The sequence below is a fragment of the Brachyistius frenatus genome, unplaced genomic scaffold (assembly GCF_029030835.1).
Source record: "Brachyistius frenatus isolate BFR_SWC_R1_liver_20210118 unplaced genomic scaffold, ASM2903083v1 Contig_484, whole genome shotgun sequence".
Lineage (NCBI taxonomy): Eukaryota > Metazoa > Chordata > Actinopteri > Embiotocidae > Brachyistius > Brachyistius frenatus.
Window position 1 is genome coordinate 50,604 of NW_027211083.1, and position 26,897 is coordinate 77,500.

General features: G+C 49.6%; 5 protein-coding genes across 25 annotated transcripts in view; 1 reads left to right on the plus strand and 4 right to left on the minus strand.

The window, feature by feature from the left end:
* Positions 1-165: 165 nt before the first annotated feature.
* Positions 166-9,827, plus strand: LOC138614351 (SUN domain-containing protein 1-like). The gene is made up of 21 exons (XM_069687744.1): positions 166-421; positions 1,558-1,716; positions 1,790-1,977; positions 2,174-2,200; positions 2,377-2,631; positions 3,445-3,519; positions 3,602-3,694; positions 4,188-4,286; positions 4,505-4,580; positions 5,078-5,130; positions 5,722-5,933; positions 6,155-6,409; positions 6,540-6,632; positions 6,704-6,762; positions 6,850-6,994; positions 7,151-7,405; positions 7,488-7,572; positions 7,651-7,766; positions 8,454-8,621; positions 8,690-8,782; positions 9,186-9,827. The coding sequence occupies exons 2-21, from the start codon at positions 1,613-1,615 to the stop codon at positions 9,294-9,296; spliced, it is 2,562 nt and encodes an 853-aa protein (XP_069543845.1). The 5' UTR covers positions 166-421; positions 1,558-1,612; the 3' UTR covers positions 9,297-9,827.
* Positions 9,828-9,964: 137 nt separating this feature from the next.
* Positions 9,965-17,050, minus strand: LOC138614350 (phytanoyl-CoA hydroxylase-interacting protein-like). The gene is made up of 5 exons (XM_069687742.1): positions 16,926-17,050; positions 12,756-12,940; positions 12,486-12,660; positions 11,435-11,727; positions 9,965-10,800 (listed from the first exon to the last, which is right to left on the minus strand). Exons 1-5 carry the CDS (start codon positions 16,966-16,968, stop codon positions 10,426-10,428), a joined length of 1,071 nt encoding a protein of 356 aa, XP_069543843.1. The 5' UTR covers positions 16,969-17,050; the 3' UTR covers positions 9,965-10,425.
* A 737-nt stretch (positions 17,051-17,787) lies between these two features.
* LOC138614348 (microfibril-associated glycoprotein 4-like) lies at positions 17,788-18,862 on the minus strand. Its single transcript, XM_069687739.1, has 3 exons — positions 18,581-18,862; positions 18,327-18,494; positions 17,788-18,114 (listed from the first exon to the last, which is right to left on the minus strand). Exons 1-3 carry the CDS (start codon positions 18,792-18,794, stop codon positions 17,840-17,842), a joined length of 657 nt encoding a protein of 218 aa, XP_069543840.1. The 5' UTR covers positions 18,795-18,862; the 3' UTR covers positions 17,788-17,839.
* A 1,389-nt stretch (positions 18,863-20,251) lies between these two features.
* LOC138614349 (leukocyte cell-derived chemotaxin-2-like) lies at positions 20,252-24,540 on the minus strand. Of its 2 annotated transcripts, none has more exons than XM_069687740.1 (4): positions 24,446-24,540; positions 24,025-24,136; positions 20,614-20,765; positions 20,252-20,538 (listed from the first exon to the last, which is right to left on the minus strand). In XM_069687740.1, the coding sequence occupies exons 1-4, from the start codon at positions 24,468-24,470 to the stop codon at positions 20,372-20,374; spliced, it is 456 nt and encodes a 151-aa protein (XP_069543841.1). In that variant the 5' UTR covers positions 24,471-24,540; the 3' UTR covers positions 20,252-20,371. The 2 variants fall into 2 exon arrangements, with proteins under 2 accessions (XP_069543841.1, XP_069543842.1); XM_069687741.1 differs by having other exon boundaries at positions 23,997-24,136; positions 24,446-24,529.
* Positions 24,541-24,714: 174 nt separating this feature from the next.
* Positions 24,715-26,897, minus strand: part of bbs1 (Bardet-Biedl syndrome 1) — a 6,018-nt gene continuing 3,835 nt past the window's right edge. For all 20 annotated transcript variants that reach the window (XM_069687732.1, XM_069687731.1, XM_069687716.1 and 17 more), the window contains 2 exons: positions 26,224-26,344; positions 24,715-26,124 (listed from right to left, as the gene is read on the minus strand). In XM_069687732.1, coding sequence (XP_069543833.1) covers positions 25,294-26,124; positions 26,224-26,344 — 952 coding nt within the window. In that variant the 3' untranslated portion in view covers positions 24,715-25,293. The remainder of the gene's footprint in view (positions 26,125-26,223; positions 26,345-26,897) is intronic.

Below are 26,897 nucleotides of genomic sequence, written 5' to 3' on the forward strand. Positions count from 1 at the left end.
GGGAACCATCTTGGTCACTATCTTCGGCAGTGTTTCCGCCGGAGTAGTACATCCCTCCCGCCGCAGAGGGGCGATAATCACCGCAGCCGCTATAAAACCGGGGCATCTTTAATTTAGCACGACGCCGTCAATGTTCCCTGCTGGACTCGTCAGTTTCTCAGTCGACATTTTGAACTCGTATCCCTCCGAGTAAAGAACATATTTGTGAGTAAAGAACATATTTGTGAGTAAAGAACATATTTGTGAGTAACAGCAAGTTTTCCTCACTGCGGCGCCAAACGGTGGATTTTAACCGAAGAACGAAGCGAACTGTCCTCATCAGCTATAACGACCTGCTCCGCCGGTAGTCGGTATCCAGCTGTGGTTCCTCTCCGACGGCTGCTGTGGAGCTGCCCGCGGCTCGTCGGTAACTCCGCGGGGGGTAAGAGCTCCGTGTTTCTCTGTGTTCACAATTTATTTTTAGTTTGTGGCAGCAGAAAAGGAGCTAAACGCTAACGGTAGCTAAGCCACAATTCGTTTTTCGCGGGGCCCCGCCCATCTTAGATTGTCATTGGTCCCCTGGAACGTCATTTGTCGGAGCTCCACGCTGATTGGCTTTAAACTGACACGTGGGGTTTAAATAGCTACGACCACGTGGGCGAGACGTTCACAAACACAACAAAACTGGTTTTAGATTTGAATTAAAGTTTGAAAAAAACATTTTTTTTTTTATCTGTAAGAAAACTGTTAAATCACCAGGAATATTATTTGTACTTTGTCACAGAATTATCAAATATTTTATTATTATTTGTGAACTTTGTTTTTATATTTTTCTTGACATTTAATTCCTGTAATGTACAAAACTCCTCTGCTGTAGTTCAGTCAATCAAAAGATGGATTGATTACTGATTGTTGATGACGCAGGTGATCAGTTGGAATTAATGAATAGAACCCATCAATCAGAGGAGAGTCAGGTCTGTCACTGACCCCCCCCCCCCCCCCTCAACCCCACCCCCATAAAGGCTCTGAGTGATTTAATCAATAATGAACACGTTTTAGCAAGTTGTAAAAACCTTCCATCTAACGACTGTTTTCTAGTTTAATATCGATCCATGTTTTCATCATCGATCAATCAGCTCGTTGTATTTCTTATCAATGTTTTTTTATGACAATAAACTCTGCTCCTTTAAAAAACTGATATATTCTCATCTGTTGAAATGCTGTGTGGTGGGCGGGGTCTAAAGCAGGTGGGCGGGGTCTAAAGCAGGTGGGCGGGGTCTACGCAGCTCAAAGCTCTAACAGGAAGTGTGATCAGGTTTAAGGTGAACTGGGTGTGTGTACTGTGTGTACTGTGTGTGTATGTGTGTGTCTCCTGTGATGAGGGAGGAGGACGTGGACCTCCAGAGCTGGGGCTGGACTGACCTGTGTGTATCCTCCTCTTCCTCCTTCTTCTTCTGTGGTGCTTCTGAGTCACGCTGACTCTGGGATTTGAACCTGAAGTCTGTGTTCAGAAGGAACAAGACCAACCTGGAGCTACCTGAATTAACAGTGTTTCTTCCTCCTCCTCCTCATCCTCAGCTCCAGTTACTCCTCGGCGGCGTCAGACTCGGAGAAGGAGCAGCAGAGTGGAGTTATGTCCAGACGCAGCCTGCGGCTCGATGATGGGCTGCTGGACCGCAGTCTGCCTTACGGTAGCGCCTCCTACAGCGTGGGAGGAGTCAGCTGGAGGAGCAGCAGGTCGGTGTGGGTGTCTGGAGCTCTCCTACTTCTACACTGAAAACACCTCCTTCATCCCCTCTTCCTCCTCCAGGTCTCTGAAGTCTCATCGGTCTCAGCAGCTTTCGGCCTCCTGCTCGGACTCCCTCCTCCTTCACACTCCTCTCAGACCGCCGCTCCTCACCAGCAGCCTCCACAGCGTCGCCTCCGATGCTTCCCTGGTGTCCTCGCTGCTGGACGACTCGTCCATCCAGGAGAGCACGCTGGTCAACAGCTTCTGGGGTACGCCTCCTCCTCTCTAGCTCCTCCTCCTCCCCATCTGCCGCCCCTCTTCCTCTTCACCGCCTCCCACTCTGTAGCTCCTCTTTCCTTCTCTCTAGCTCCTCCTCCTATTTAGCTCCTCCCCCTCCTATGTAGCCCCTCCTCCTCCAAACTTTGAGGAGCAGGTTTTGGTTTTAATGCTCATGTTCCTCCTCAGGTTTGGACCACGACGTGGATCCTACAGGTGAGTCCTCCTCACGTCACTGTTCTCCACACCAGGTGGATTCCTCTCCGAGCAGCTTTTGTTAGGCCACGCCTCTTCTCAGGCCACTCCTCCTCTATAAGGAGGACACTGATGGTTGTTTTTTATAAATCCTGCCGGCAGCTGTTAGATTTAATTAGAGTTTTATTGTGTTGCAGAGAACGTGGTGGTCGGCGATCAGAGCAGCGAGGTGGTGAACAGCTCTCTGATTGGCTCAGAGGGTTCTTGTGGTAAACACCCGGTCCAGTCGCTCAGCCGGGTCTACTGCAGAGGCTGTGAGCCGCTCTCGGACAGGAAGGAGTCCGTCCACGTGTACGGCTCCTCCTCCTCCTCGGCGTTGAGGGGTCCGGAGCCCGCAGACCCAGAAACCTCCACCATCTACTGCAGGGGGCGGGGCCGCAAGAGCAGGACAGGTGAGAGGAAGTGACCGCAGGTTCATCTGGAGGTTTCAGTCTGAGCTGATAATCAGAGTCTGCTTGTGGATCCAGATGTGCTGCAGCTGTGGATGGACTCCCTCCTGCTGGGCGTCAGGAGAGCTGCAGCTGGCTGCCTCGCTCTGCTGATGCTCACCTGGCAGGTGTGTCAGGGGTCAAAGGTCACAGAGGGCAACTCACAGGCTGATGACAGAGGTGGAGGTACTGAGTTTGTAGAAGGTGGTGGAGTTCTCCTGCTCACTTTGGGTGTGGAAAAAAAGAGGGAATTCTGGGAAATGATTCGCTCTTTCCACACTAACTTTACTAAAAACCACACGGTGACTTACTGATGACATCACTACAGCATCAGGAAGTAGTTCAGTGAGGAAGTCTGAGTCTGAACCAATCAGCTTCAACCATCAGCGAGGTCACATTTTATTCACTTTGGATTTGATGAGAGAAGTTGAATGGGAGTCTATGGAGCCGGAGGCTTTTTGGAGCCGACCTCTAGTGGCACTCGCTGGTATTGCAGCTGAAGACACTTCTGGATCAGAACCATTTTACACACCTGAAGCTACGAACTCTTTTAGAAACAGTCTGCGGTTCAGATTTATTACGTGCTGTAGTTTTTGACACTGAGACCCGAGTTGGTCCTCCTCCTCCTCCTCCTCCTGCTGCACCCCTCCACTTTGGCTGTTTCCTTGGTAAAATGCAAATCCTCCTTCCCTCCCCTGCAGTGATTCGTCCCCTCAGAGGACGTGGACGCTCCGTCTCCTCGTCTCAGTGAGTCCTGTTTCTGCTCCTGTGTTGCAGCTCGCTGCGTCCGTGGAGGAGTCATGAGCCTGAAGGAGGTGCCGGCCGACCCGACGGAGCTCCGTCCCTCTCTGTGTGAGTACGCTGGTGTTTGTGTTCGGGGGTCCGGTGGACCGTCTCCTGCTTCACGTTGTGTCCGTCGGTTAAACGCCAACAGGTGACGACTGTAAGGAGAAGCAGCGCTCGGAGACGGACGCCTCGCTGACTTCCTGTCTGTTGGGCTTCATGTGGAGCGTCGCTGCTCTCACAGGTTCATCAGCTCCTCTAACTTGAGTCTTACCTGCTTTTATTTAGAAAGGTGCTGCAGATGTTTAAAGAGTAACTTCACACAGGTTTCAAGTCAGATGGGCTCCTCCCCCAGAACGTCCAAATATGGTCACTTCCTGCTCTGAACTAGCAAGATGGTGAAAAGATGAAACTCACCCGACTGAACGCGACTAATGTTCAACCAGTAATCAGCTGAATGAGACTTCCTGTATCCCTTTCAAATTAAAAGCTCATGTCTCAGCTGCATGTTTTCAGTTTCTCCGTCGATGTTCAGCAGATCGTTGATGAATTTAATCCATTAATGTGTTTCTTAATGGCAGTTTACAAATCGGACTGATTGATCTCTGGAGCTCCTCCCCGGAGCTCCTCCCTGGAGTGAAGTTGCTCTTTAATCTAGCAGCTCCTCGGTTCCTCGTTAGCGTAGCAACGCGCTAGCCCCTCCTCCAGGTGTAACGTGTGCCTCCTCCTGTCTGCAGCGTCGAGCCTCGCTCAGCTGGTTCTGACCGCAGCGTCTGCCGTCGTGCCGCTGAGCAAAGACGTGTGTTCTGCTTCGTGGAGCAGCGGGCGCTCTGCAGGTCAACGCCGCCGCGTGTTCGCCGATACGGCCGTCTGCTGTTTGTTGGAGAGGATCAGACCTGTGAAGCTTCTTCTCCTCTTCTTCTCCTCTTCCTCCTCTTCTCCTCTTCCTCCTGTGTGTTGGTGCTCTTCAGTGGATCTTTCCTATAAACATGCTGCCAGTGAAGATCTTGTCTCCAGATGTTTCCAGATGTCTGATGTGTTCCTGTGTCTGCAGGTCGGGCTGCAGGTGGCGCCCTCCGGTGGCTCTGCAGACGATGGTGTCACATGACCGCCGGCCTCCACCTCCCTCTGTGAGTTCATTTTAAAAAGAAGGAACAAGTTGAAGTTTTTATTTTGGTTTTGGTGTTTTTGCCTTTTTCTTTCTTCCTGAACTTTGTTGGAGCTCCTTCATCTCTGCAGTTCAAACTTCTTGTTTGTTGAATTAAACTTCTGGTTTATTTAGAAGAACTTCTTATCTCCTAAAAATGATCAAATATGTTTGATTACATCACCATGCAGCACATCCTGGTTTAGTTTCATTGGAAGACTTTAGTGGATAAAATGCTTTCATTTTACAGCTGGACTTTTAGTCATGTTTTTTTTATAAGCCTCAGACATCAAACACCTAAAGAACCAATCAGTCCACTTAGGGGCGGGGCTTTCTATATGTTGGAGGAAGTGGAGGAGGTGGAGGAGGTGTCGGGTTACATGTGAACCAGATTGAAATCTGATGAGGATGAACTCGGTGAGTTTTTAGTTCAATCATCAGGAAGTTCAAAAATGAGTCAGACATGTTTTTCTTCTGTAGGTTTCCTCTCCGCTTCGTCCTGGTCGTCCTCCCGCTGCTGCTGATCCTCTTCGGTAAGTTCAGTAGACACGCCCCCCGACTGCAGCGTGGCTCCGCCCCCCATTCTGGGTCGCTAACTACTTCTGCATCCTTTCACCGATTTTAACCGTTCAAATTTTAAAATGTTCAGCTCCGTCAGGACATTTATGCTGACGTTGGACTTTTTTCTAACATTTATAATTTTTGGATTATTATTATTATTATATATATGTTAGAAAAAAGTCCAACGTCAGCATATATATATATATATATATATATATTTTTAACATTTGCGTGAATGAGGAGATTCATGAACTCTAAAACTGCCTCCACTTTGAACTGTAACTCCTTCAGCGTACTTCCACCTACAGACACCATCCACATGTCCTTCATCTGTTACTCCACGTTCAGGTTTATTTGATATTTTCTACAGTTTTTTCATAAACACAGTTCAAGTATGATCAAGTTTTTGGACCATTTCTCAGTTTTATAATGGGCGTGTATTGCGACTCCCATCATATCTGAACCCTGAAAGTTGGACGATCAACATCTGAAAAGGTTGTTGTCTCTAACTTGATGTGACGTGATGAAGTCGATATAACACCCCCCCCCCCCCCACCCTCCAGGCCTGTGTTGGTTCAGTCCAGCCGGTTTACAGTCCGTCCTCCCAGCGGTCAACATCACGGCGTGGAGGACAGCCGTCTCCGACGTCCCCGTTCTGTCTGACGTCCACAGCTTCGTGTCCTCTCACAGTCAATCAGCAGAGGAGGAGGAGTCGAGGGAGGGGCAGCCCGACGAGGAGGTGCTCTACAGCCGACCTGCACCGACAGGAGGCGAGGTACCGACAGGAACTTGTCACAATAAAAGCTTTATTTAAGCAGATTTAAATCTTTGTTTTTTAATCATTTACTTTGACACTTTCCAACATAATAGTTGGACTGGAGTTTTAAACGAGAACATTTACTGAAAGCTTTTTAATACTTTATAAAGTAGAAGCTCCACTCGGGTGAACATGTTGATGGTTTCTTTTAAAGTGTTGACATCCATGTGGCCCCACAGGAAGCGGCGGCGTTGGACTCTGAGCGTCTGGTCGGCATGGAGACGAGTCTGGCGGCGCTGTGGGAGCGAATGGAGGCCGGAGGGCGGCGGGAGGAGCAGAGACACCAGGAGGTGCTGCAGCTCTACGCCGATCTGCAGCTGTCCTCGGCTCGGAGCGACGGGGGAGGCGTCCAGTCGTGGACGAGCGTCCTGCTGGACCAGCAGCTGTCCCGACTCAGGAGACGACTGGACGAGGACAGACGGCAGAGGGACCGGGTGGGACCACGGACACGAGGCCGACGCAGCAGTTTCTAATGATCACTTACAGAATTTGTCTTTTATTCCACCGGCAGAAATGGGCTTCAACAGTTTTAGAGTCTGACTCGGCAGTTTTCTTTGTCTGCAGGTCCGACGGCAGGACATGTTGCATCATCAGAGTCAAACGGTTCGTCTGGATCAGCTGGAGCTGCAGATGCAGACGCTGGCAGCTCGAACCGAGGTGAAGCACCTGAACTCTGCTGGCGTTCATCTTGTTGTGCAGATCTCAGAACAGTTCTTGTCTCTGAACAGGAGGTGCAGCAGAGAGGAGACGCCACTACAGACTCACCTTCCTCAACAACTGCTGTCAGGTGACCTTCATCTTCCTCTTCAGGCTGCTGGTTTGAAATGTCAGCTGATGATGATGAACATGTCACATGCTTACTTAACTCCTATAGCATTGGTGTGGACCGGCTGTCCCATGATGCTTTGCGGTCGGAGGTTGCTCAGTTGGAGGCGGCGGTGGAGGACGTGAGGCGGGACATCGATGGACTGTCTGGGTGTCAGGACGGCTGCCAACAACTCACCGCGATCCAGGAGACGGTGAGACGACACGACGCTTCATTCACCCAAACATTAAACTGGGCTGTGAGGTTAGCGGCGTTAGCTTCTTTAAGCATCAGTTTAGGTGAGCTGTTGGAGGAAAGCTTTTAATTTGAAGGAGCAGCAGGAAGTGGCTGACCTGAGGCTCCCCTCCAGATTTCAGGGCAGGTCTCCGCTCAGGTCCGGGAGGAGGTCCGGGCTCTAGTCTACGGCAACCAGCTGACAGCGGGGGGGGACGCCGGCCTGCCGCGGTCGCTCCTCCAGTGGCTGTCGCAGCGCTACGTGAGCGCGGCCGACCTGCAGGGGGCGCTGGTGTCTCTGCAGCGCAGCGTCCTGGACAACGTCAACCTGCAGCTGGAGCAGAGATGCGGCGAGGAGGCGGTCCGAGAGGGGACCGGTGTGACCCTGGAGGTGAGGGGGAGGGGGGGGTTCGGCTGTCTCGTCTGTGTTTATGGTTACCATGGTTACGGGTGGTGTCACGGATCTTTTCCAGGACGTCCAGGTGACGGTGACGGACGCTCTGAGACGGTTCTCTGAGGACCGGACGGGCCTGGTGGACTTCGCTCTGGAGTCTGGAGGTCAGAACCAACAACAATAATCAATAACTTGTGATCTGCTCCTAATTGATCGGCTGTCGGTCTCCGTCTGTCCTGCAGGGGGCAGCGTCCTCAGCACTCGCTGCTCAGAGACATACGAGACGAAGGCCGCGATGCTCAGTCTGTTTGGAGTTCCTCTCTGGTACTTCTCTCAGTCTCCCAGAGCTGTGATCCAGGTAACACGCACACACACACACGCACACACACACACACACACACACACACACACACACACTAATAAACTGTTCACACACACACACACACACACACACAGACGCACACACACACACACACACACACACACACACACACACACACACACAGAGACACGCACGCACACACACACACACACACACACACACACACACACACGCGCGCGCGCACACGCACACACACACACACACACACACGCACGCACGCACACACACACAGAGACACATGCACACACAGAGACACGCACACACACACACGCACACACACACACGCACGCACACACACACACACACACACACACACGCACGCACACACACACAGAGACACACACACACACACACACACACGGAGAGAGGCACACACACACGCGCGCACACGCACACCAACTCTCTCCCTCTCTCTCCTCCCCTCTCCCTCTCTCCTCCCCCTCCCTCTCCCTCTCCTCCTCTCCCTCTCCCTCTCTCCCTCCCCTCTCTCTCCTCCTCCCTCCCCTCCCTCTCTCTCCTCTCTCTCTCCTCCCCCTCCCCTCTCCTCTCTCTCTCCTCTCCCTCTCCTCCTCTCCCTCTCTCCCTCTCCCTCTCCTCCTCTCCCTCTCTCCCTCCCCCCCTCCCTCTCCCTCTCCTCCCCTCCCTCTCCCCTCTCTCCTGCAGCCTGATGTCCATCCAGGGAACTGTTGGGCGTTCAGAGGCTCCAAGGGCTTCCTGGTGCTCCGCCTCTCCATGAGGATCCGCCCCTCCTCCGTCAGCCTGGAGCACCTCCCTAAGAACTTGGCGCCGAGCGGCACGCGGCGCAGCGCCCCCCGAGACTTCAGCGTCTACGTAAGAGCCGAGCCGTCGGCGCCGATCCGAGCCGTCGGTTCCCGTCTGACCGAGTTTGTCGTCTTCAGGGCCTCGGCGAGGACGGCGAGGACGGAGGGACGCTGCTGGGACGCTTCACGTACGAGCAGGACGGGGACGCGCTGCAGACGTACGCCGTCTCCGTGAGTCACCGACGCTGTCCACGTCGTCGGGGAGTTTCAAGTCAAAGAAACAAAACGACTTCCATCAACTTCTGTTCTCGATGTTTTTCGAGGAACTTTGACAGGAAGCTCCCGACACGGTTGTTTACTAACCAAACAAACTAGCCGCAACAACAGGAAGTGACGGGGCTTCTGGGAAACGTGGTCTCGTCATGTGAAATGTTTATCTTCATCCAGGTCATAAGAGCATGACTAATTCTAGAAGTACATTTAAGAGTTTTATTTTGAAAAGCCTCAAACTGAAGTCTGTAGAAATCCTTCAGCCACAGAAAAAGAAACACGTGATTAACATTCGAGTGCAGCTTCACTGTGATGATGTCATCAGTGAGGCGTTTGTGTTTCCTGTTGTTGTTGTTGTTGTCAGGAGGAGAACCACGAGGCCTTCCAGGTCATCGAGGTCCAGGTTCTGTCCAACTGGGGCCACCTGGAGTACACCTGCATGTACCGCTTCAGGGTGCACGGGACACCTGTCTGAGGAGCAGCAGCAGGAGGAGGAGGAGGAGCAGCAGGAGGAGGAGGAGGGCGACAATGAGGGACTGTAAACTGACTTCCTGTCAATAGTTCATGTTGAGTTTCTTTCTTTTCCTGTTTCCTTCGTCTCCTTGACGACGCTCACATTCAGTCCGTCTGAAGTCTCGTCTCATTTTAAAACGCAGTAAAAATGTTCAACAAACCAACTGTGGATTCAAAGTTGGTTTTCAGAATAAAAGTGCCTCTTCAGCAACGTTTGAAACTCGGGTAGAAACATTTCTTTTAAACGCCAGAAATAAGCGAGTCCCTGAACGCACCGTCAGAGCTTCTCTCAGCAAACAAGTTTTAAAAAGGGAATTTTTATTGACTGAAATGCACTAAAATCTCAGAAATCTGCTGTAAAATATATTTTATTTTGTCTTCGGTTTGATGAAATTAGTATTGATGTTTGTTTGTGGAAACTTTTTTGGATGCATAATATTATATATATATATATTTTTTGTATGTGATGTGGAGCTGAATGAATCCTAATAAAGCTGTGAACTTTTAGAGTGAAATATTTCAACCAGACTTTATTAATATTTTTATTTTGTAGCTTCTTTGGCTCGTTTCCTGTTTTCTTTAGGTTACAGCACAAATTTACATATTAACAGTCATTAACTCCAACAGAAGAGGTATTAAAACGATTTTATTGTTTTTTTAAAACTTTGAAACAAGAAACTTGGTCTGAAGTCTTTCTATTTGTTGGTTTGACTCCGCCCACCGGGGGGCGCCCTAAAGACCAAAACACAAGCAATGATTAGACACAAAAACAACTTGATTAGATTTAAGTTTTCGTGGTTCCGGTTAACAGAAATACTTCAGTAAGGTTACAGGACGTTTGTTGCCATGGTTACAGAAATAAATAGGTAGTTGAGGTTAAAATAAAGCCGACAGAAAACAAACAGCGGCGTCCCGGCGCCGACTCTTCAGTTCGGTAACAACACGACCCGACTTCCTGCTCCGCCCCCGTCATCGCCACGACGACCACCAGGGGGCCGCCGACCACCGTGAGACGCAGCCGGCGGTGTTCGCTCTCAACGAGCCGGTCGATCCGCCGATCGGTGAGTTCAGTTCGTAGCTTCGCTGGCCGCCTAGCGGCCCACGCTGATGTTGCAGATCTTGCAGCTCGGGTCCTTCTTGGCGTTGAGGGTGGACAGACTCGTGATCTGGTGTCCGCTGATGTCGGCCACGCCCCCCAGAGACATGTCCACCGGCTCCGTGTAGATCACCTCGAGGATGACGTCCTGAGCGTGACGGAAGGACGGCGAGCCGCCGGCGTCCTCGGTGCACGTCAGGAAGCGGTTGTCGGACCGGTCCAGCGCCGGTAGCCTCCCTCGGCAGAACACGTCGCCTTTGGAGCCGTCGGGCGCCAGAACCACGATGACGTAGTGGTACGACGTGTACATGCAGAAGAAGTCCCCGAAGTAGATGTTGGTGTTCTGGTTGAAGAGGAGGTCCGCAGGGACCTGCACAGAAACAAACACTGGTGACACGGTTCTGATCCAGAACCAAGTCCTTATGAAGCCTCCAGGTCAGATTCTGTCCGTCACCATCTTGATAGTTCGGAGCAGGAAGTGACCATATTTGGACGAGCTGGGGGAGGAGCCAGCGGTGGATCTGACCGATCTGATCGGAAACCTGACAATACTACGTCCCGCCCACCGATAGCTGTAACCTGACTGCACCACAGGCCTGTCAATCAAACAGACACGCCCCCAAAACCAGGTGTTCTTGAATCTTCTTTTCTAATGAATGAGGGATTATTTTCAGATGGACCTCCAGAAAACTAAGAAGAAGGAGTGACTTTAGCTAACAACACCGAGATAACTGATGGACACATTTTATTCACTTTGGATTTGATGAGAGAAGTTGAATGGGAGTCTATGGAGCCGGAGGCTTTTTGGAGCCGACCTCTAGTGGCACTCGCTGGTATTGCAGCTGAAGACACTTCTGGATCAGAACCATTTTACAGACCTGAAGCTACGAACTCTTTTAGAAACAGTAAAGATGATCGACCGAGTCGGGACTCTGGAACCAAAGGACATGAAAACATCAACGTCTTCTCTGAGCATCCGTTGGTCTGATGGTGTGTTCAGGTACCTGGAAGCGGACCGGTCCGTACGGGGAGTCCTGGGGCGGTTTCCCAGTGTTGAACTCCGTGTTGCAGCTGAAGAAGATTCCCTCCAGTTTGCCGCTGATCGGTGATCCGTGACTTCCGCTGTCGTCCTTCACAGCCGGCAGCATGCGGCGGCACTGAGCGTCTCTGGAGGGGGAGGGGTCCTGCTGGAAGTACGCCCTCTGCTGGTTTCTGTAGAAGACGCTGAACGGCAGCATGCGGCCGGCGATCGCCTCGGCCTTCTGCAGCAGCTGGTTCAGGTGGACGGCAGAATAATCTGAGGACACACGGCGGCCATGTTTATTCACCAATACACAACCCACCGATAAATTCAGTGTCCCTGAACGCAGCACGGTGATGCACACGGAGGACCGACAACGTCCACGAGGACGTATTCAGTGTTCATCAACACCTTAACGTGACGGCCGGGAGCATTAGTGACGTCACTATGGAAACCGGAAACTGGAGCAGAGAAACATCAGATTTTGGGGAAAAAATTCTTCAACATGTTTCAGGTGTTCTGATGACATCACGTTTCAAGAGGGGCGGAGCTTCACTGTCCAAGACTGAAGAAGGATGTCAGGTCAGGAGACACCAGCTGGGTTTTCTTTGTGTCACCGTGAATTGGTCCCCCAGAGTCAGACTGTCAACAGTTCCACCGGGACCTTCTGAGGTTCTGTTCTGGTTCCGACTTCTTTTCTGCTTCGTGGTCTTCAGGTCCGTCTGGGTTCGGTGCTTCCTGTTTTTAAATGACTCACCTCATCTGTCTTTGTTTCACTTCCTGTCCTTTGTATGATTGTGGCAACGGGATTGTCCAACATGACAACACGTCATTGCGCCGTGTTGAGAACAGAGTTCAACATTTTGTTCTCCAAAATCTGATGTTTCTCTGCTCCGGTTTCCGGTTTCCATGGTGACGTCACTAATGTTCCCGTACCGGCCGTCACGTTAACGTGGTGAACTCAGTGGTGATGTTGAACTCTGAATTCGTCCTCGTGAAGCTCGTCCGTCCGTCTCTGAAGTCTCGTGTCCGACCTGCCGTGCAGAACTCGATGATGTCGCTCCACCGCGAGACGGAGTATTCTCCGCCCGGCTGCTTGGCGGCGGTCTGGACGGCCAACGTGTACTCGGTACGAGGACTCAGGAACCAATGACCTCGCACCGTCATCGGCAGGGGGACGGCCTTCGCCACCAGCTTAGTGGGGACGTCCTGGAGGACAGAGACGGAGAGGACGGAGAGGACAGTTATGCCAGTGTCTCAGACCTCCTGTGGAGCTGCGGGTACGTGATGATGTCATCACCCACCTTGTGTTTGAACTGGTTGCAGCTCTTGTTCTCCTTCTTGTTCAGGTCGATGAAGAAGTGCGTGATGCGTTCGCCGCCGCCGTCCGTCTCCCAGCTGATCTTGAACGAGTCACAAGTGACGCCGCTGATCAGGATCCGCTGAGGAACCGGCAGGTCGTCCACGACGCCGTCGGCCGACTCGGTTCCTGCAGGACAAACGCAGAGACGGACGTGAAGCCGACGTCTCTGTGGACCAATCAGGTCACGTTCTGCACACGTACGTAAACATGGCTGATCTCAGCTGGACAGGTGATCAGTAACCTTTCATAACCTCGGTACTCTGATCACACTGTGTGTGTGTGTGTGTGTGTGTGTGTGTGTGTGTGTGTGTGTGTGTGTGTGTGTGTGTGTGTGTGTGTGTGTGTGTGTGTGTGTGTGTGTGTGTGTGTGTGTGTGTGTGTGTGTGTGTGTGTGTGTGTGTGTGTGTGTGTGTGTGTGTGTGTGTGTGTGTGTGTGTGTGTGTGTGTGTGTGTGTGTGTGTGTGTGTGTGTGTGTGTGTGTGTGTGTGTGTGTGTGTGTGTGTGTGTGTGTGTGTGTGTGTGTGTGTGTGTGTGTGTGTGTGTGTGTGTGTGTGTGTGTGTGTGTGTGTGTGTCGTCCTTCAATGTGAGTTATTAAAGCTTAAAGTTGAGCTGCAGATCAAAGATTAGGAGGGGAGGGGGGAGGGGAGGGGGGAGGGGAGGGGAGGATGATGATGATGTAAGAAGATTATGTCAGACGGATTAAAACCCTCCGACCTGCTTCAGATTCATGTCACAGCTCTGTGTGTCAGTCGGTCCTCGACTGAACCGACGTTAAAAACAAACATATTTTGAGGAACGAGTTCTTTGGATCAACTTCCTGTTTCCAAACCTTCATGTCCTGTTAGCATGTTAGCATGTTAGCATGATGAGCATCTATTTCTGTTTTCATTCGTTATTTAATCTCTTTCTGCAGCTCAGCTTTTATTTTGTAGAACCATGACAGAGAGATCGACACATCCTGTCCTGCACCAGAACCATAGACTGGACAACGCAACAACAACACAACAACAACAACACAACAACAAAAATAACACAACAACAATAACAAGCAGTAAACAAGTCGTCCTCCATCAGCTGATCAACTCTTCCTCTTTGACTCCATCTGAATAAACAGTTCAGAAGTCCTTTGAGAATTTGTCTGTTTTTAAGTTTCCTTCGGTCTCAGTGGTCAGTGGCGTTTATCTGATTACCCATGATGCACTGCAGACAGGAGCCGCTCACACATAGTTCTGCCAACTTGATTTTCCAAAATGTAAACAAATATATCAGATTAGATCTAATTATCACGAAACAGGAAGTCGTAACTACGAGATGAAAATATGAAATAAATTCAAAGAGGTTTCAGATGAAGAGCTGCTCTGTTTCTGAGTTCGCTTCTCTTCTCCTCTTCATCCCTCCTCCTCTTCCTCTTCATCCCTCCTCCTCCTCTGCATCTTTTCAGGAGGACAAAGGCTTCAGTCAGAGACGCTGAGAGATCGCCGGTCCAACAAGGAGCCCGTTGAGGAGGCCGGAGGCCACGAGGAGGAAACATGTGGCTCCGAGGTCCGTTCAGAGATCAGGTCCAGATCATGTCCAGATCAGGTCCAGATCAGGTCCAGATCAGGTCCACATCAGGTCCAGATCAGGTCCAGATCAGGTCCACATCAGGTCCAGATCAGGTCCAGATCATGTCCAGATCAGGTCCAGATCAGGTCCAGGTCATGTCCAGATCAGGTCCAGATCATGTCCAGATCAGGTCCACATCAGGTCCAGATCAGGTCCAGATCATGTCCAGATCAGGTCCAGATCAGGTCCACATCAGGTCCAGATCAGGTCCAGATCAGGTCCAGATCATGTCCAGATCAGGTCCAGATCAGGTCCAGGTCATGTCCAGATCAGGTCCAGATCATGTCCAGATCAGGTCCACATCAGGTCCAGATCATGTCCAGATCAGGTCCAGATCATGTCCAGATCAGGTCCACATCAGGTCCAGATCATGTCCAGATCAGGTCCAGATCAGGTCCACATCAGGTCCACTGACCCGGTTCAACCAATCAAACGGAGTATGAAGTTATTCTGGAGTCCTTATTATGCAGGAAAAGAAACTGTGTATGCCCCGCCCACTTCATCCAACTCAGCTCACAACTTGATTTGATTAAATATATGATTGATGTTTGACTTCATCGCACTGCAATCAAAAATACAAAAATCTGTTCTCAAAACTGTTTTTTTTTTTGCAGAATAATAAAGATTTAAAAAAAAACTTCATAAAAGAACGCTGAACAGAAAAGAAAAGAAAAACACGATGATTTCTGTTTTCAGTTCAGTGGAGACAGATTTAAACCCCCGGACCACAGCTTGGACACCAAACGCTCCTTCAACTAACAGTCTTCATCACAGCAGAGGAAAGCAGAGTTGTTTCCTCCTCCTCCTCCTCCTCCATCCTGTCCCTGAATGGAGGAGGTGAAGCGTCCATTCATCCCTCGCTGGACGCTGATTATCTGCAGAAACCTGGAGATCCACCAGACCGACGCTGCTGCCAGACTTCAGTCCACAAAGACACGTGAAGCTCCGCCCCCAACGATTAGCATCTATAAACAAAACCGAGACGGACTGATGCTCTAAAACTGATCCAGGAACGTCTCGCTTCAACCACAGAAAATGTTTTAGTTGCGTTGATGATGTTTCTCTTTTTCTGACATTTTATTTTTTAATAACATTTTGCAAACTTCCACGTGTAATACTCCCGTCGGTCCACTAGAGGGTATATATACTACATGTATGAGCAGCCGGTCACATGACGATCACAATTCTTTTAAGTGACGTACGTTTAACATACGTTAAGAAACCTCCGTGTTGGACCTCCTGGTTTTGGCTCTCCGGCCCTCTAGTGGACGGGCGCTGAATTACACGCTTTGCACCACACTTTTGAACTTCCTGTTTTCCTGACAGACTTCCTGCGTTCGCTGCAGCTTCTTTCTGCTCCGTTGGTCACGTTTACATCAACATTCAAATCAGAGCAGCTTCGTTTACATAAGATTCTTCTTCTTCAGGACTTCACGTAAAAAACAAAAAGGAAGAACGAAGAGTCGACGATATTTCACTGTGAAAAATAACGTAACGGATTCTACTTCATGAAGCTTGAACGTTTTGTTGCAGCCAGAAACCGTTTGTGGAGATCTGAGATCTGAACAACAGATGCAGCAGAGCGGCTCGTTGTCCTGCTCGCTCTGGTTCCCCTGAACGCCTCACGGTCACAGCGGTGAAACCCTGCGGTTCTGTTGGGAGTCTGGAATCAGTTCCTGCAGGAAGTCTTGTGATCGCAATAATTAACGCAAATTCAAACCATCTCCTCAATATTTGCATCATCAGCACATCTTCCTCTTCGACCAGCAGTGATGTCATCAACCATCAGTGATGTCATCAACCATCAGTGATGTCATCGTTGGTTTGTGAACGTTATGAATCCTCCAGTTCAGATTCTGTCCATCACCATCTTTGCTAGTTCGGAGCGGTTTGGAGCAGGAAGTGACCATATTTGGACGAGCTGGGGGAGGAGCCAGCGGTGGATCTGACCGATCTGATCGGAAACCTGACGATACTACGTCCCGCCCACCGATAGCTGTAACCTGACTGCACCACAGGCCTGTCAATCAAACAGACACGCCCCCAAAAACAGGTCTTCTTGAATCTTCTTTTCTAATGAATGAGGGATTATTTTCAGATGGACCTCCAGAAAACTAAGAAGAAGGAGTGACTTTAGCTAACAACACCGAGATAACTGATGGACACATTTTATTCACTTTGGATTTGATGAGAGAAGTTGAATGGGAGTCTATGGAGCCGGAGGGACCTCTAGTGGCACTCGCTGGTATTGCAGCTGAAGACACTTCTGGATCAGAACCATTTTACAGACCTGAAGCTACGAACTCTTTTATATCTGGTTTGTGGTTCAGATCTTCGACCCGCTGACCAAAACTCATAAAAATTCAGAACCAACCAATCAGAACGCAGCATGAGACGATGCAGACTGTCATTTCAGATTGAAATAAAGTTCATGGTGAGAAACAGACAAACTAAAGTGACTCGTTGAGTCCCCAGATGGTACAGTAGGTAAAGACACACACTGACCTTGGCGGTCGGCCTGCTGGAGATTCTTCAGGCTGCTCGTCATGTTGAACCACAGAAGAAGAAGAAGAAGAAGAAGACCGTCCGGTAAACAGCTGAGAGCTCATCTGATGTCTGACTGCTGCTCACTTGCCTCCCTCCCTCCCTCTCCCCCCCCCCTCTCTCAGTGATGTCACAGGACAGTCCAGCAGACAGGAAGTAAACACTGTTATATTTTCTCCTGATGTTCACCTGAGTTTTTATTTTTATTTTCCCTCTCAGAGGGGGGGAGGGGGGAGAGGCTGCTCTGAAAAGTGAATAAAATTACTGCTTACATAAGAAGATTAAATACAATCAGCTCACTGAACACACACATATTTATCCTGCTATACTTGTGAGGACGCTGTTGATATTTTTTAGTTTTATTCTTTCAACAACGATGTTTATAGTCTTCAATCCAGTTTTAGCTTTTACAGCTGTCACCGTGTTTGTTGTTTACTGTTACCATGGTTACAGCTGTCACCGTGTTTGCTGTTTACTGTTACCATGGTTACAGCTGTTACCGTGTTTGTTGTTTGCTGTTACCACGGTTACAGCTGTCACCGTGTTTGTTGTTTACTGTTACCACGGTGACAGCTGTCACCGTGTTTGTTGTTTACTGTTACCACGGTTACAGTTGTCACCGTCTTTGTTGTTTACTGTTACCATGGTCACAGCTGTCACCCTCACCCCGTTACCATGACAGCTTGATTGTCAGCGTGCAGCAGATAAAGATTGACATCAGAGATCAAACTTCCATCAGATAATGAGACTTTTATAGAAACTGAAATCGTTCGATCATTTTCATGTTTTTATTGACGAGCAGCAGCTGAGCTGCTATTGGTTCAGGATCAGATCACATGTTTAATGAGGAAGAAGAGAAGACGTCAGCTGACCGGTCACGGTTCGATGTTCTGTTCCTCCTGGACAGGACGGATGTTCATGCTGATGCTCTTCAGGGAGTAGTTGCTTCCCTTCCACGGGAGCCACTGCACCCCGACATCAGTGACACCGCTGTCGATCCCTCGGCGGTAAACACCGTTCAGGTTGGTATTGAAACATTTGTTGTACCAGAAAGCTCCGAGGTAGAGTCGGGCGCATTCATTTTCGTACAGGTCCTGGTCTCTGTCGAAGGTGGAGAACTGGAGTCCGTCATGGTAGCTCAGAGCGTCTCCTGCGGGAACACGTGTTACATAGTGGAACTGTCCCTTTAACAGCAGTGCATCATGGGTAATCAGACCACCATCACTGATCACCGTGACACTAAAGGAAACTTAAAATCAGACAGATTCTCGGGGGACTTCTGAACTGTGTCTCTGCAGGTTTCATGTGTGCGAGGTCACACCTGAGCTCTGATTGGACGGCAACATTTAGGTTCTGACCCACCCGCTCCTCCGTCGGTGAAGCCGGACACGTGCAGCCGGTACCCGAAGGTCTCCGGGTCGACGGAGAACGACGCGTAGCGAGCGAACGCCTGGTTTCCTTCGAAGTCCTCCATGTAGACCAGCAGCTCGTACTTCTTCCTCAGAGAGAGGATGGACAGGATCTCCAGACCTGCAGCACACAGACACGTCACGGTAACACGCGTGTCCTCCAGGACACGGTAACACATGTGTCCTGTCCGTACTCTCGTGCCTCACCGAGCCAGTACTCCCCCGCAGCGCTGCCGAAGCCCATCCGGTACTGATCCCAGGCCCGGTAGAAGTTCAGAGAACCGTCCATCCGCCGCTGGAACACCTGAGGAGACGAGAAGAACTCCAGACAGCATTCAGGGGTCACATGGTTAATAATAATAATAATAATAATAATAATAATAATAATAATAATAATAACAATATTATTATTATTATTCATATAACCGGGTCAGTGAAAACATAAAATCCTGACTGAGCAGGAATTAAATGTTGAACTCAGACAGAGAATCTCTCACCGTCCACCGTCCTCCAAGTGAATCCATGTCACAGTACACCTGCACACACACACACACACACACACACACACACACACACACACACACACACACACACACACACACACACACACACGCACGCACGCACGCACAAACACGCACGCACACGGAGAAATGTTGTTTTACAATAAATATCTGCTCATTTTGAATATTTTTTTGATTTTTTTTTTTTTGATTTTATACACTTTATTAATCCCCGAGGGGAAATTTCTTCACTACAGCAGGGGGGCTCTCAGGGGGGAGATGCTGCAGCAGGCTGCCACGACCGCGGCGCCAGGTAACCTGACCTGAAGTGCATGTTTTTGGATGATGGGAGGAAGCCGGAGAACCCGGAGAGAACCCACGCAAGCACAGGGAGAACATGCAAACTCCGCACAGAAAGGCCCAGGACTGGATTCGAACCCGGAACCTTTTTGCTGTGAGGTGACAGTGCTAACCACTGCACCCTAACCCTGACCAGCAACACGTCTCTATAAAGTTGGACAGGATCAACAAAAGATAAAAAAACACACCTGGTGGAACATCTGACAACTAATGAGGTTACCATGGCAACAGATCAGTAACGTGACTCTGTGAAAGATTGTGTTGGAAAATAGTTCAACAATCTAAGAATAATGTTCCTCAACGTAAAACTCCAAAGAATTAGTGGATTTCATCGTCTACGATTCATAATATCATTAAAAGATTCAGAGAATCTGGAGAAATCTCTGAACACAAGGGACAAGGCTGGAAACCAATATTGGATGGTGGTGATCTTCGGGCCCTCAGGCAGCACTGCATTAAAAACACACTATTCTGGAGTGGAAATCACTGCATGGGCTCAGGAACACTTGTGAAAACCATCGTCTGTTTATTGTACCTGGACGGCCGACGTGGCTCCGATGGGAAAGATGGTGTGTTGGGATCATGGTTGTAGATGTCGCTGCAGTCGAGCGGCAGGAGGAGACCCGAGCAGGAAGGAGAGAGGAGGAGGAGGAGGAGGAGCGTCTGGAACAAACCAGAATCAGTTTCATTAGCTGAAGACACTGAACGCCTCTCAGAGTTCAAACGACCACAAGGAGCTGGAAGGTCTGAACTCACCTTCATCGTCCGACTTCTGCAGATGATTTGTTCAACTTCAGATTTCTGAGTCGTATTTATATCCTGAAGATTAATGAGTTACAGAGCAGCTGCTGGTTCCCACCGATAACACCGTTCTGGTGGACCGGACCGCCCTCCAGCCGGCCAATGGAAACCTTCGACACACTTCTGTGACATCATCAACGACCTTCGAAGGTCCTTCAGATCTTTTACTGACATCAACTATTAAAAAGATGAAAATAATAAACACCACAAAAGTCTGTTTTATATTTTATTCATTTATTAAGAGGCCTGATGAACCGAAACCGGTCCTCGTGGTCCTCGGTGGTCCAGCTGGGTCCTCGTGGTCCTCGGTGGTCCGGCCGGGTCCTCGGTGGGCGGGTCAGATGTACGGTGTCGGGTCGCTCCGGTCACACATTTGGACGTGGACGTGCGAGGTGATTCCCCGGTAAACGCTCTGCATCGGCAGCATGGTTCCGATCCGCTCCCCCTTCCTGACGGTCCCGGAGGTCCGGTCCGGCCTCACGTAGAACAGCTTGAAACACAGACCTGCAGGAAACGCTCACAATCAGTGAATCAGAACCAGGATCAATAACCGGGTTGGGTCAGGAGCGGCGGACCGACCTTCTCCTCGCAGGTTGATGCCCTCGTTGATGGCATCCTTGGTGCGGTCGGTGTAGACGGTGAGTTTTCCGTCGAGCGTCACGTCGAACGGAGCGTAGACGGTCGACCCGTCCTGGCACACGATGTCCAGACCTTTGTGGTCCCGGTTCTGCCTGAAACCCGGCAGACATTCAGCCGTCAGCATCACCAGTAGTTCCCCGAGAGACGAACATCTCCGGACAAAACGACAGCTCGCAGTTCTGAAGGATTTTATCTGGAAGATGTTACTTAAGTTCGACTGGAGCTTCGTTCTTTGGAAACTAACTCAGTCATCACATCACATTTCATTTATCTGACGCTTTTATCCAAAAACTTACAAGTTCATTTCAACATGAGGGTTCAAACCAGAACAACAACAATCAAGAAAGTATATTTTCTTCCAGAAAGCCAAACTACAAAGTTCTACTATTCAAGGTAAAGGAGGAGGAGGGGAGGAGGAGGAGGAGGAGAAGGAGGAGGAGAAGGAGGAGGTATGTTTTAGTTTGTAGTGGAAGATGTTTAGACTTTCTGCTGTTCTGATGTCGTTGGGGAGCTCATTCTACCATTTAGGAGCCAGAACAGAGGAGGAGGAGGAGGAGGAGGATGAGAGGGGGAGCGGAGTGAACGGGCTGGGGTGTAAGGTTGGACCACGTCCTGGATGTAAACTGGACCACAACCTGGACCACAACCTGGACCAGAACCTGGACCAGAGCCTGGACCAGAACCTGCACCAGAACCTGCACCTCCTTCTGAGTGAGAAGAGGACGTCTTCTCCTGATGTTGTGCAGCATGTATCTACAGGAACGTGTTGTTGCAGTGATGTTGGCAGTAAGAGAGAGTTGACTGTCGAGTGTCTCCGAGGTTCTTATCAGTCAGGGTCGGGATAACAGAGTTGTTGAAGGTAGTAGTCAGGTCGAGGGTGGGAGAGTCTTTCTCTGGAAGGAAGAGCAGTTCGGTCTTGTGGAGGTTGATTTCCAGGTGGTGTGAGGACATCCACTGAGAGATGTCAGTCAGACAGGCAGAGATTCATGCTGCTACCTGTGTTTCAGATCTGGAAAAGAGAGGATCAGTTGGGTGTCATCAGCATAGCTGTGGTAGGAAAAGACATGCGAGTGAAGGACAGAGCCGAGAGAGTTGGTGTAGAGAGAAGAGGAGGGGACCCGGGACGGAGCCTTGAGGGACACCAGTAGTCAGAGGACAAGGTTCAGACACAGATCCTCTCCAAGTTACCCGGTAGGTGAGGTCATTGAGGTAGGATGAGAACAGGGAGAGAGCAGAGCCTGAGACACCGAGGTCCTGAAGGAGGAAAGAAGGATCTGGTGGTTCACTGTGTCCAATGCAGCAGAAGGTCTAGAAGGATCAGGACAGAGGACAGAGAGGCTGCTCTAGCAGTGTGAAGCTGCTCAGAGACAGAAGGAGGACCGTCTCTGTTGAGTGGTCTGTTGAAACCAGACTGGTGGTCAAGAAGGTTATTATGGTGGAGATAGGAGGAGAGTTGGTCAAAGATAGGAGGAGAGTTGGTCAAAGATAGGAGGAGAGTTGGTTAATGATTGGAGGAGAGTTGGTTAATGATTGGAGGAGAGTTGGTTAATGATAGGAGGAGAGTTGGTCAAAGATAGGAGGAGAGTTGGTCAAAGATAGGAGGAGAGTTGGTTAATGATTGGAGGAGAGTTGGTTAATGATTGGAGGAGAGTTGGTCAAAGATAGGAGGAGAGTTGGCTAATGATAGGAGGAGAGTTGGTTAATGATTGGAGGAGAGTTGGTCAAAGATAGGAGGAGAGTTGGTTAATGATTGGAGGAGAGTTGGTTAATGATAGGAGGAGAGTTGGTCAAAGATAGGAGGAGAGTTGGTTAATGATTGATAGGAGGAGAGTTGAGAGATAGGAGGAGAGTTGGTTAATGATAGGAGGAGAGTTGGTTAATGATAGGAGGAGAGTTGGTTAATGATTGGAGGAGAGTTGGTCAAAGATAGGAGGAGAGTTGGTTAATGATAGGAGGAGAGTTGGTTAATGATTGGAGGAGAGTTGGTTAATGATAGGAGGAGAGTTGGTTAATGATTGGAGGAGAGTTGGTTAATGATTGGAGGAGAGTTGGTTAATGATAGGAGGAGAGTTGGTAATGATTGGAGGAGAGTTGGTTAATGATTGGAGGAGAGTTGGTTAATGATAGGAGGAGAGTTGGTTAATGATGAGTTGGTTAATGATAGGGAGAGTTGGTTAATGATTGGAGGAGAGTTGGTTAATGATAGGAGGAGAGTTGGTTAATGATAGGAGGAGAGTTGGTTAATGATTGGAGGAGAGTTGGTTAAATGATAATGGAGGAGAGTTGGTTAATGATTGGAGGAGAGTTGGTTAATGATTGGAGGAGAGTTGGTTAATGATTGGAGGAGAGTTGGTTAATGATAGGAGGAGAGTTGATTAATGATTGGAGGAGAGTTGGTCAAAGATAGGAGGAGAGTTGGTTAATGATGAGTTGGTTAATGGAGGAGAGTTGGTTAATGATTGGAGGAGAGTTGGTTAATGATAGGAGGAGAGTTGGTTAATGATTGATAGGAGGAGAGTTGGTTATGATGAGAGTTGGTTAATGATTGGAGGAGAGTTGGAGTTGAGGAGAGTTGGTTAATGATTGGAGGAGAGTTGGTTAATGATTGGAGGAGAGTTGGTTAATGATTGGAGGAGAGTTGGTTAATGATTGGAGGAGAGTTGGTTAATGATTGGAGGAGAGTTGGTTAAATGATAGGAGGAGAGTTGGTGATAGGAGGAGAGTTGGAGGAGAGTTGGTTAATGATTGGAGGAGAGTTGGTTAATGATTGGAGGAGAGTTGGTTAATGATAGGAGGAGAGTTGGTTAATGATTGGAGGAGAGTTGGTTAATGATAGGAGGAGAGTTGGTTAATGATTGGAGGAGAGTTGGTTAATGATTGGAGGAGAGTTGGTTAATGATAGGAGGAGAGTTGGTTAATGATTGGAGGAGAGTTGGTTAATGATTGGAGGAGAGTTGGTTAATGATTGGAGGAGAGTTGGTTAATGATTGGAGGAGAGTTGGTTAATGATTGGAGGAGAGTTGGTTAATGATTGGAGGAGAGTTGGTTAATGATAGGAGGAGAGTTGGTCAAAGATAGGAGGAGAGTTGGTTAATGATTGGAGGAGAGTTGGTTAATGATTGGAGGAGAGTTGGTTAATGATTGGAGGAGAGTTGGTTAATGATAGGAGGAGAGTTGGTCAAAGATCGCTTGCTCCAGTCAGAAACTAGCATGTTAGCTGTTAGCGCTCCGGCTAGTCACAAAGAAAACGGATTTTTATTCACAGATTGTTTTAAGCTTTAAACTGCCGGCGGGTTTAACGCGAGCCGCTCGCTGCTTTTTACGGGAATCGTGTCCGAGTGTTAGCGTCACCGTCGGGCTCCGTAGTGTCCTTGTCCAAAGATGTCCGACGTCCTCCTGCTGTTGGCCACGTTCCCGCTGCACAGCTGACCGAACCGAACGCCATCACACACACACAACACAGCTGGAGACACACACACACACACACACACACACACACAACACACAACACACACACACACAACACACACACATCTTATTTTACGTATTTGTAAATCTTTTCATATTGTGTGCAACTTTTTGTTTCCATGCTGCTGTGATGACTAAATTTCCCCGTCAGATTAATAAATCTAAATCTAAATCTAAATCTAAATCTAAATCTAAATCTAAATTTAAATCTAAATCCAAATCTAAATCTAAATCTAAATCTAAATCTAGTTGAAGTCTAAACTCCACCGGACGACATGAATCAGATCGATGAGGAGTTTCTCACCCAGTAGAACGAGGACGTGTCTCATGTCTGCGGAGCTTCGATCCCGATGAAGCTCTCGACCGTCTGTCGGCTTTTTAAAGGCTGAAGTTCAAACAAACACCAGCGGAGTTTTTACTGTTTCACAACCGGAGAGAAACTGATCCAATGACGACACGCTGACCTCATCTCTGCTAAAACAAAACACCCAAATTTCCTGTTTATTTACCGAAAATTACTTCAACATTCAGACATAAATGAAGTTCTGAATTCGTAACAAACTTGTTTATTCACAGTTTTATTTTCATTCGTGCTAAATTTTAAAAACACAGAAGATTTACGACACTTTTGTCGCATTAATGTTTCCGTACAAAGTTTAATGAACAAACGTTTTTTCCCTGAGAGCTAAAAACACAAACACATTCTGCACGAATGGAAATCTCTACGATGAACCGCACGACGTCTGAACAGGAAGTCTGAAGTCTGAACAGGAAGTCTAAACAGGAAGTCTGAAGTCTGAACAGGAAGTCTGAAGTCTGAACAGGAAGTCTGAATGAATCTATTAGTTTGGTCTCCGAGAGAATTTTTAAAAACATCAACTTCAATCAGCGACTGGCTTAATTTAATAATTCAATGAATGCACTTCCTGTCAGACATCCCAGCATGCTTTGTGACAGATGACCATCCAGGTACGGAGGCCAAAACAACCAGAGTTATTATTGTCATATTTAAATATTGTCTCTGAATTGATGTGCGTTGAATTTGAATGGTAGCTTTAGTTTTTTGACTGAACGTTGGATTCTGGATTCATCTTTTATCGAAGTGTTTTTATGTCTGAAAGCTTTTGATGTCCGTAGAGGTCAAAGGTCACGTCAGTTGAGCATCAGTCCCTCGCTGACGGGCATGTTGATGTGGGCGGTCAGCAGCGGGGAGCTCCGCCCCTCGTACAGGACAAACACCTTGATGATGTCAGAGATGCCCTTGTCGCTGGTGCACTCCACGAAGGTCTCCACGGGGTAGACGAGCCCGGGCACCAGCAGCGGGATCCTCATGTACGGGCTCCTCATGCGGTACAAACCCTCGTCGTACAGGAAGCTGATGGCCAGGTTCATGACGGGCCGGCTGGCCGCCGTGTTCTGGATGTTCAGGGTGAGCTTGAAGGACGGGCCGAGTCCCTGAACCACGGCGTTCATCTTCAGCGGTTCGCTGAGGCTGGAGGACATCGGCGTCAGGCTGGACTCCAGCGCCTTCACGTAGGCTTTGGCGGCAGCGAGTCGCAGGCGGCTGAGGTCCATCTGGAAGGCGCGGTGCATCGCCAGCCCGTTCTCACGCTCCCTCAGCGTCTGGTCCACGTACAGCTTGGTCTTCTTGGGCACGTTGAGGCGGACGCTCTGGGCCAGCGGCGGGCCGGGCGCGCTGTCCCGGTCCTCGAACGCCGCCGTCCTCTTCAGGATCTTCACCATCAGGCCGCCTCCCCTGGTGGTCATGATGAGGGTCCCGTCCTCGCGCCCGTACCGGCCGAAGACAACGCTGGTCACCACGTCGGGCGTCCTGATGGTGCTCAGCAGGTTCTTGTCCCGGTACAGGTGGACCTCGCAGTTGGCCAGGCCCACCAGCACCGCCTGGAAGCCCCTGGTGGGCAGGTCCATGGCCGCCATGGTGGTGATGGGCGCGGCGAGGACGGCCTTCCACAGCTTCTTCCCCTGAACACACAACAACACGTTTCAGTCCACAGTTCTCCTGAATAATAAAACCGGTCCTCGGACCTCTCCGGTCCCACGACCGGCAGTTTACCTTCTTACCTTCTGGGTGAAGCCCTGCAGGCTCTCGTCGGTGCAGCCGACCACCACGTTCTTCCCGACTCTCACCAGACCGACGGGGTGCGACGGCAGCTCGATGCAGTACTTGGGTTTGTCCGACTCCCTGAAGAGAGACACAGACGGGAGGACGAGGTCATGTGAAGGTCAGTGAACATGCCGAGGTCATGTCAAGGTCAGTAAACACGCTGAGGTCACGTGGAGGTCAGTGAACACACTGAGGTCACGTGAAGGTCAGTGAACACGCCGAGGTCACGTGAAGGTCAGTGAACACGCTGAGGTCACGTGAAGGTCAGTGAACACGCCGAGGTCACGTGAAGGTTAGTGAACACGCCGAGGTCACGTGAAGGTTAGTGAACACGCCGAGGTCACGTGAAGGTTAGTGAACACGCCGAGGTCACGTGAAGGTCAGTGAACACGGTGAGGTCACGTGAAGGTCAGTGAACACGGTGAGGTCACGTGAAGGTCAGTGAACACGCCGAGGTCACGTGAAGGTTAGTGAACACGCCGAGGTCACGTGAAGGTCAGTGAACACGGTGAGGTCACGTGAAGGTCAGTGAACACGGTGAGGTCACGTGAAGGTCAGTGAACACGGTGAGGTCACGTGAAGGTCAGTGAACACACTGAGGTCACGTGAAGGTCAGTGAACACGGTGAGGT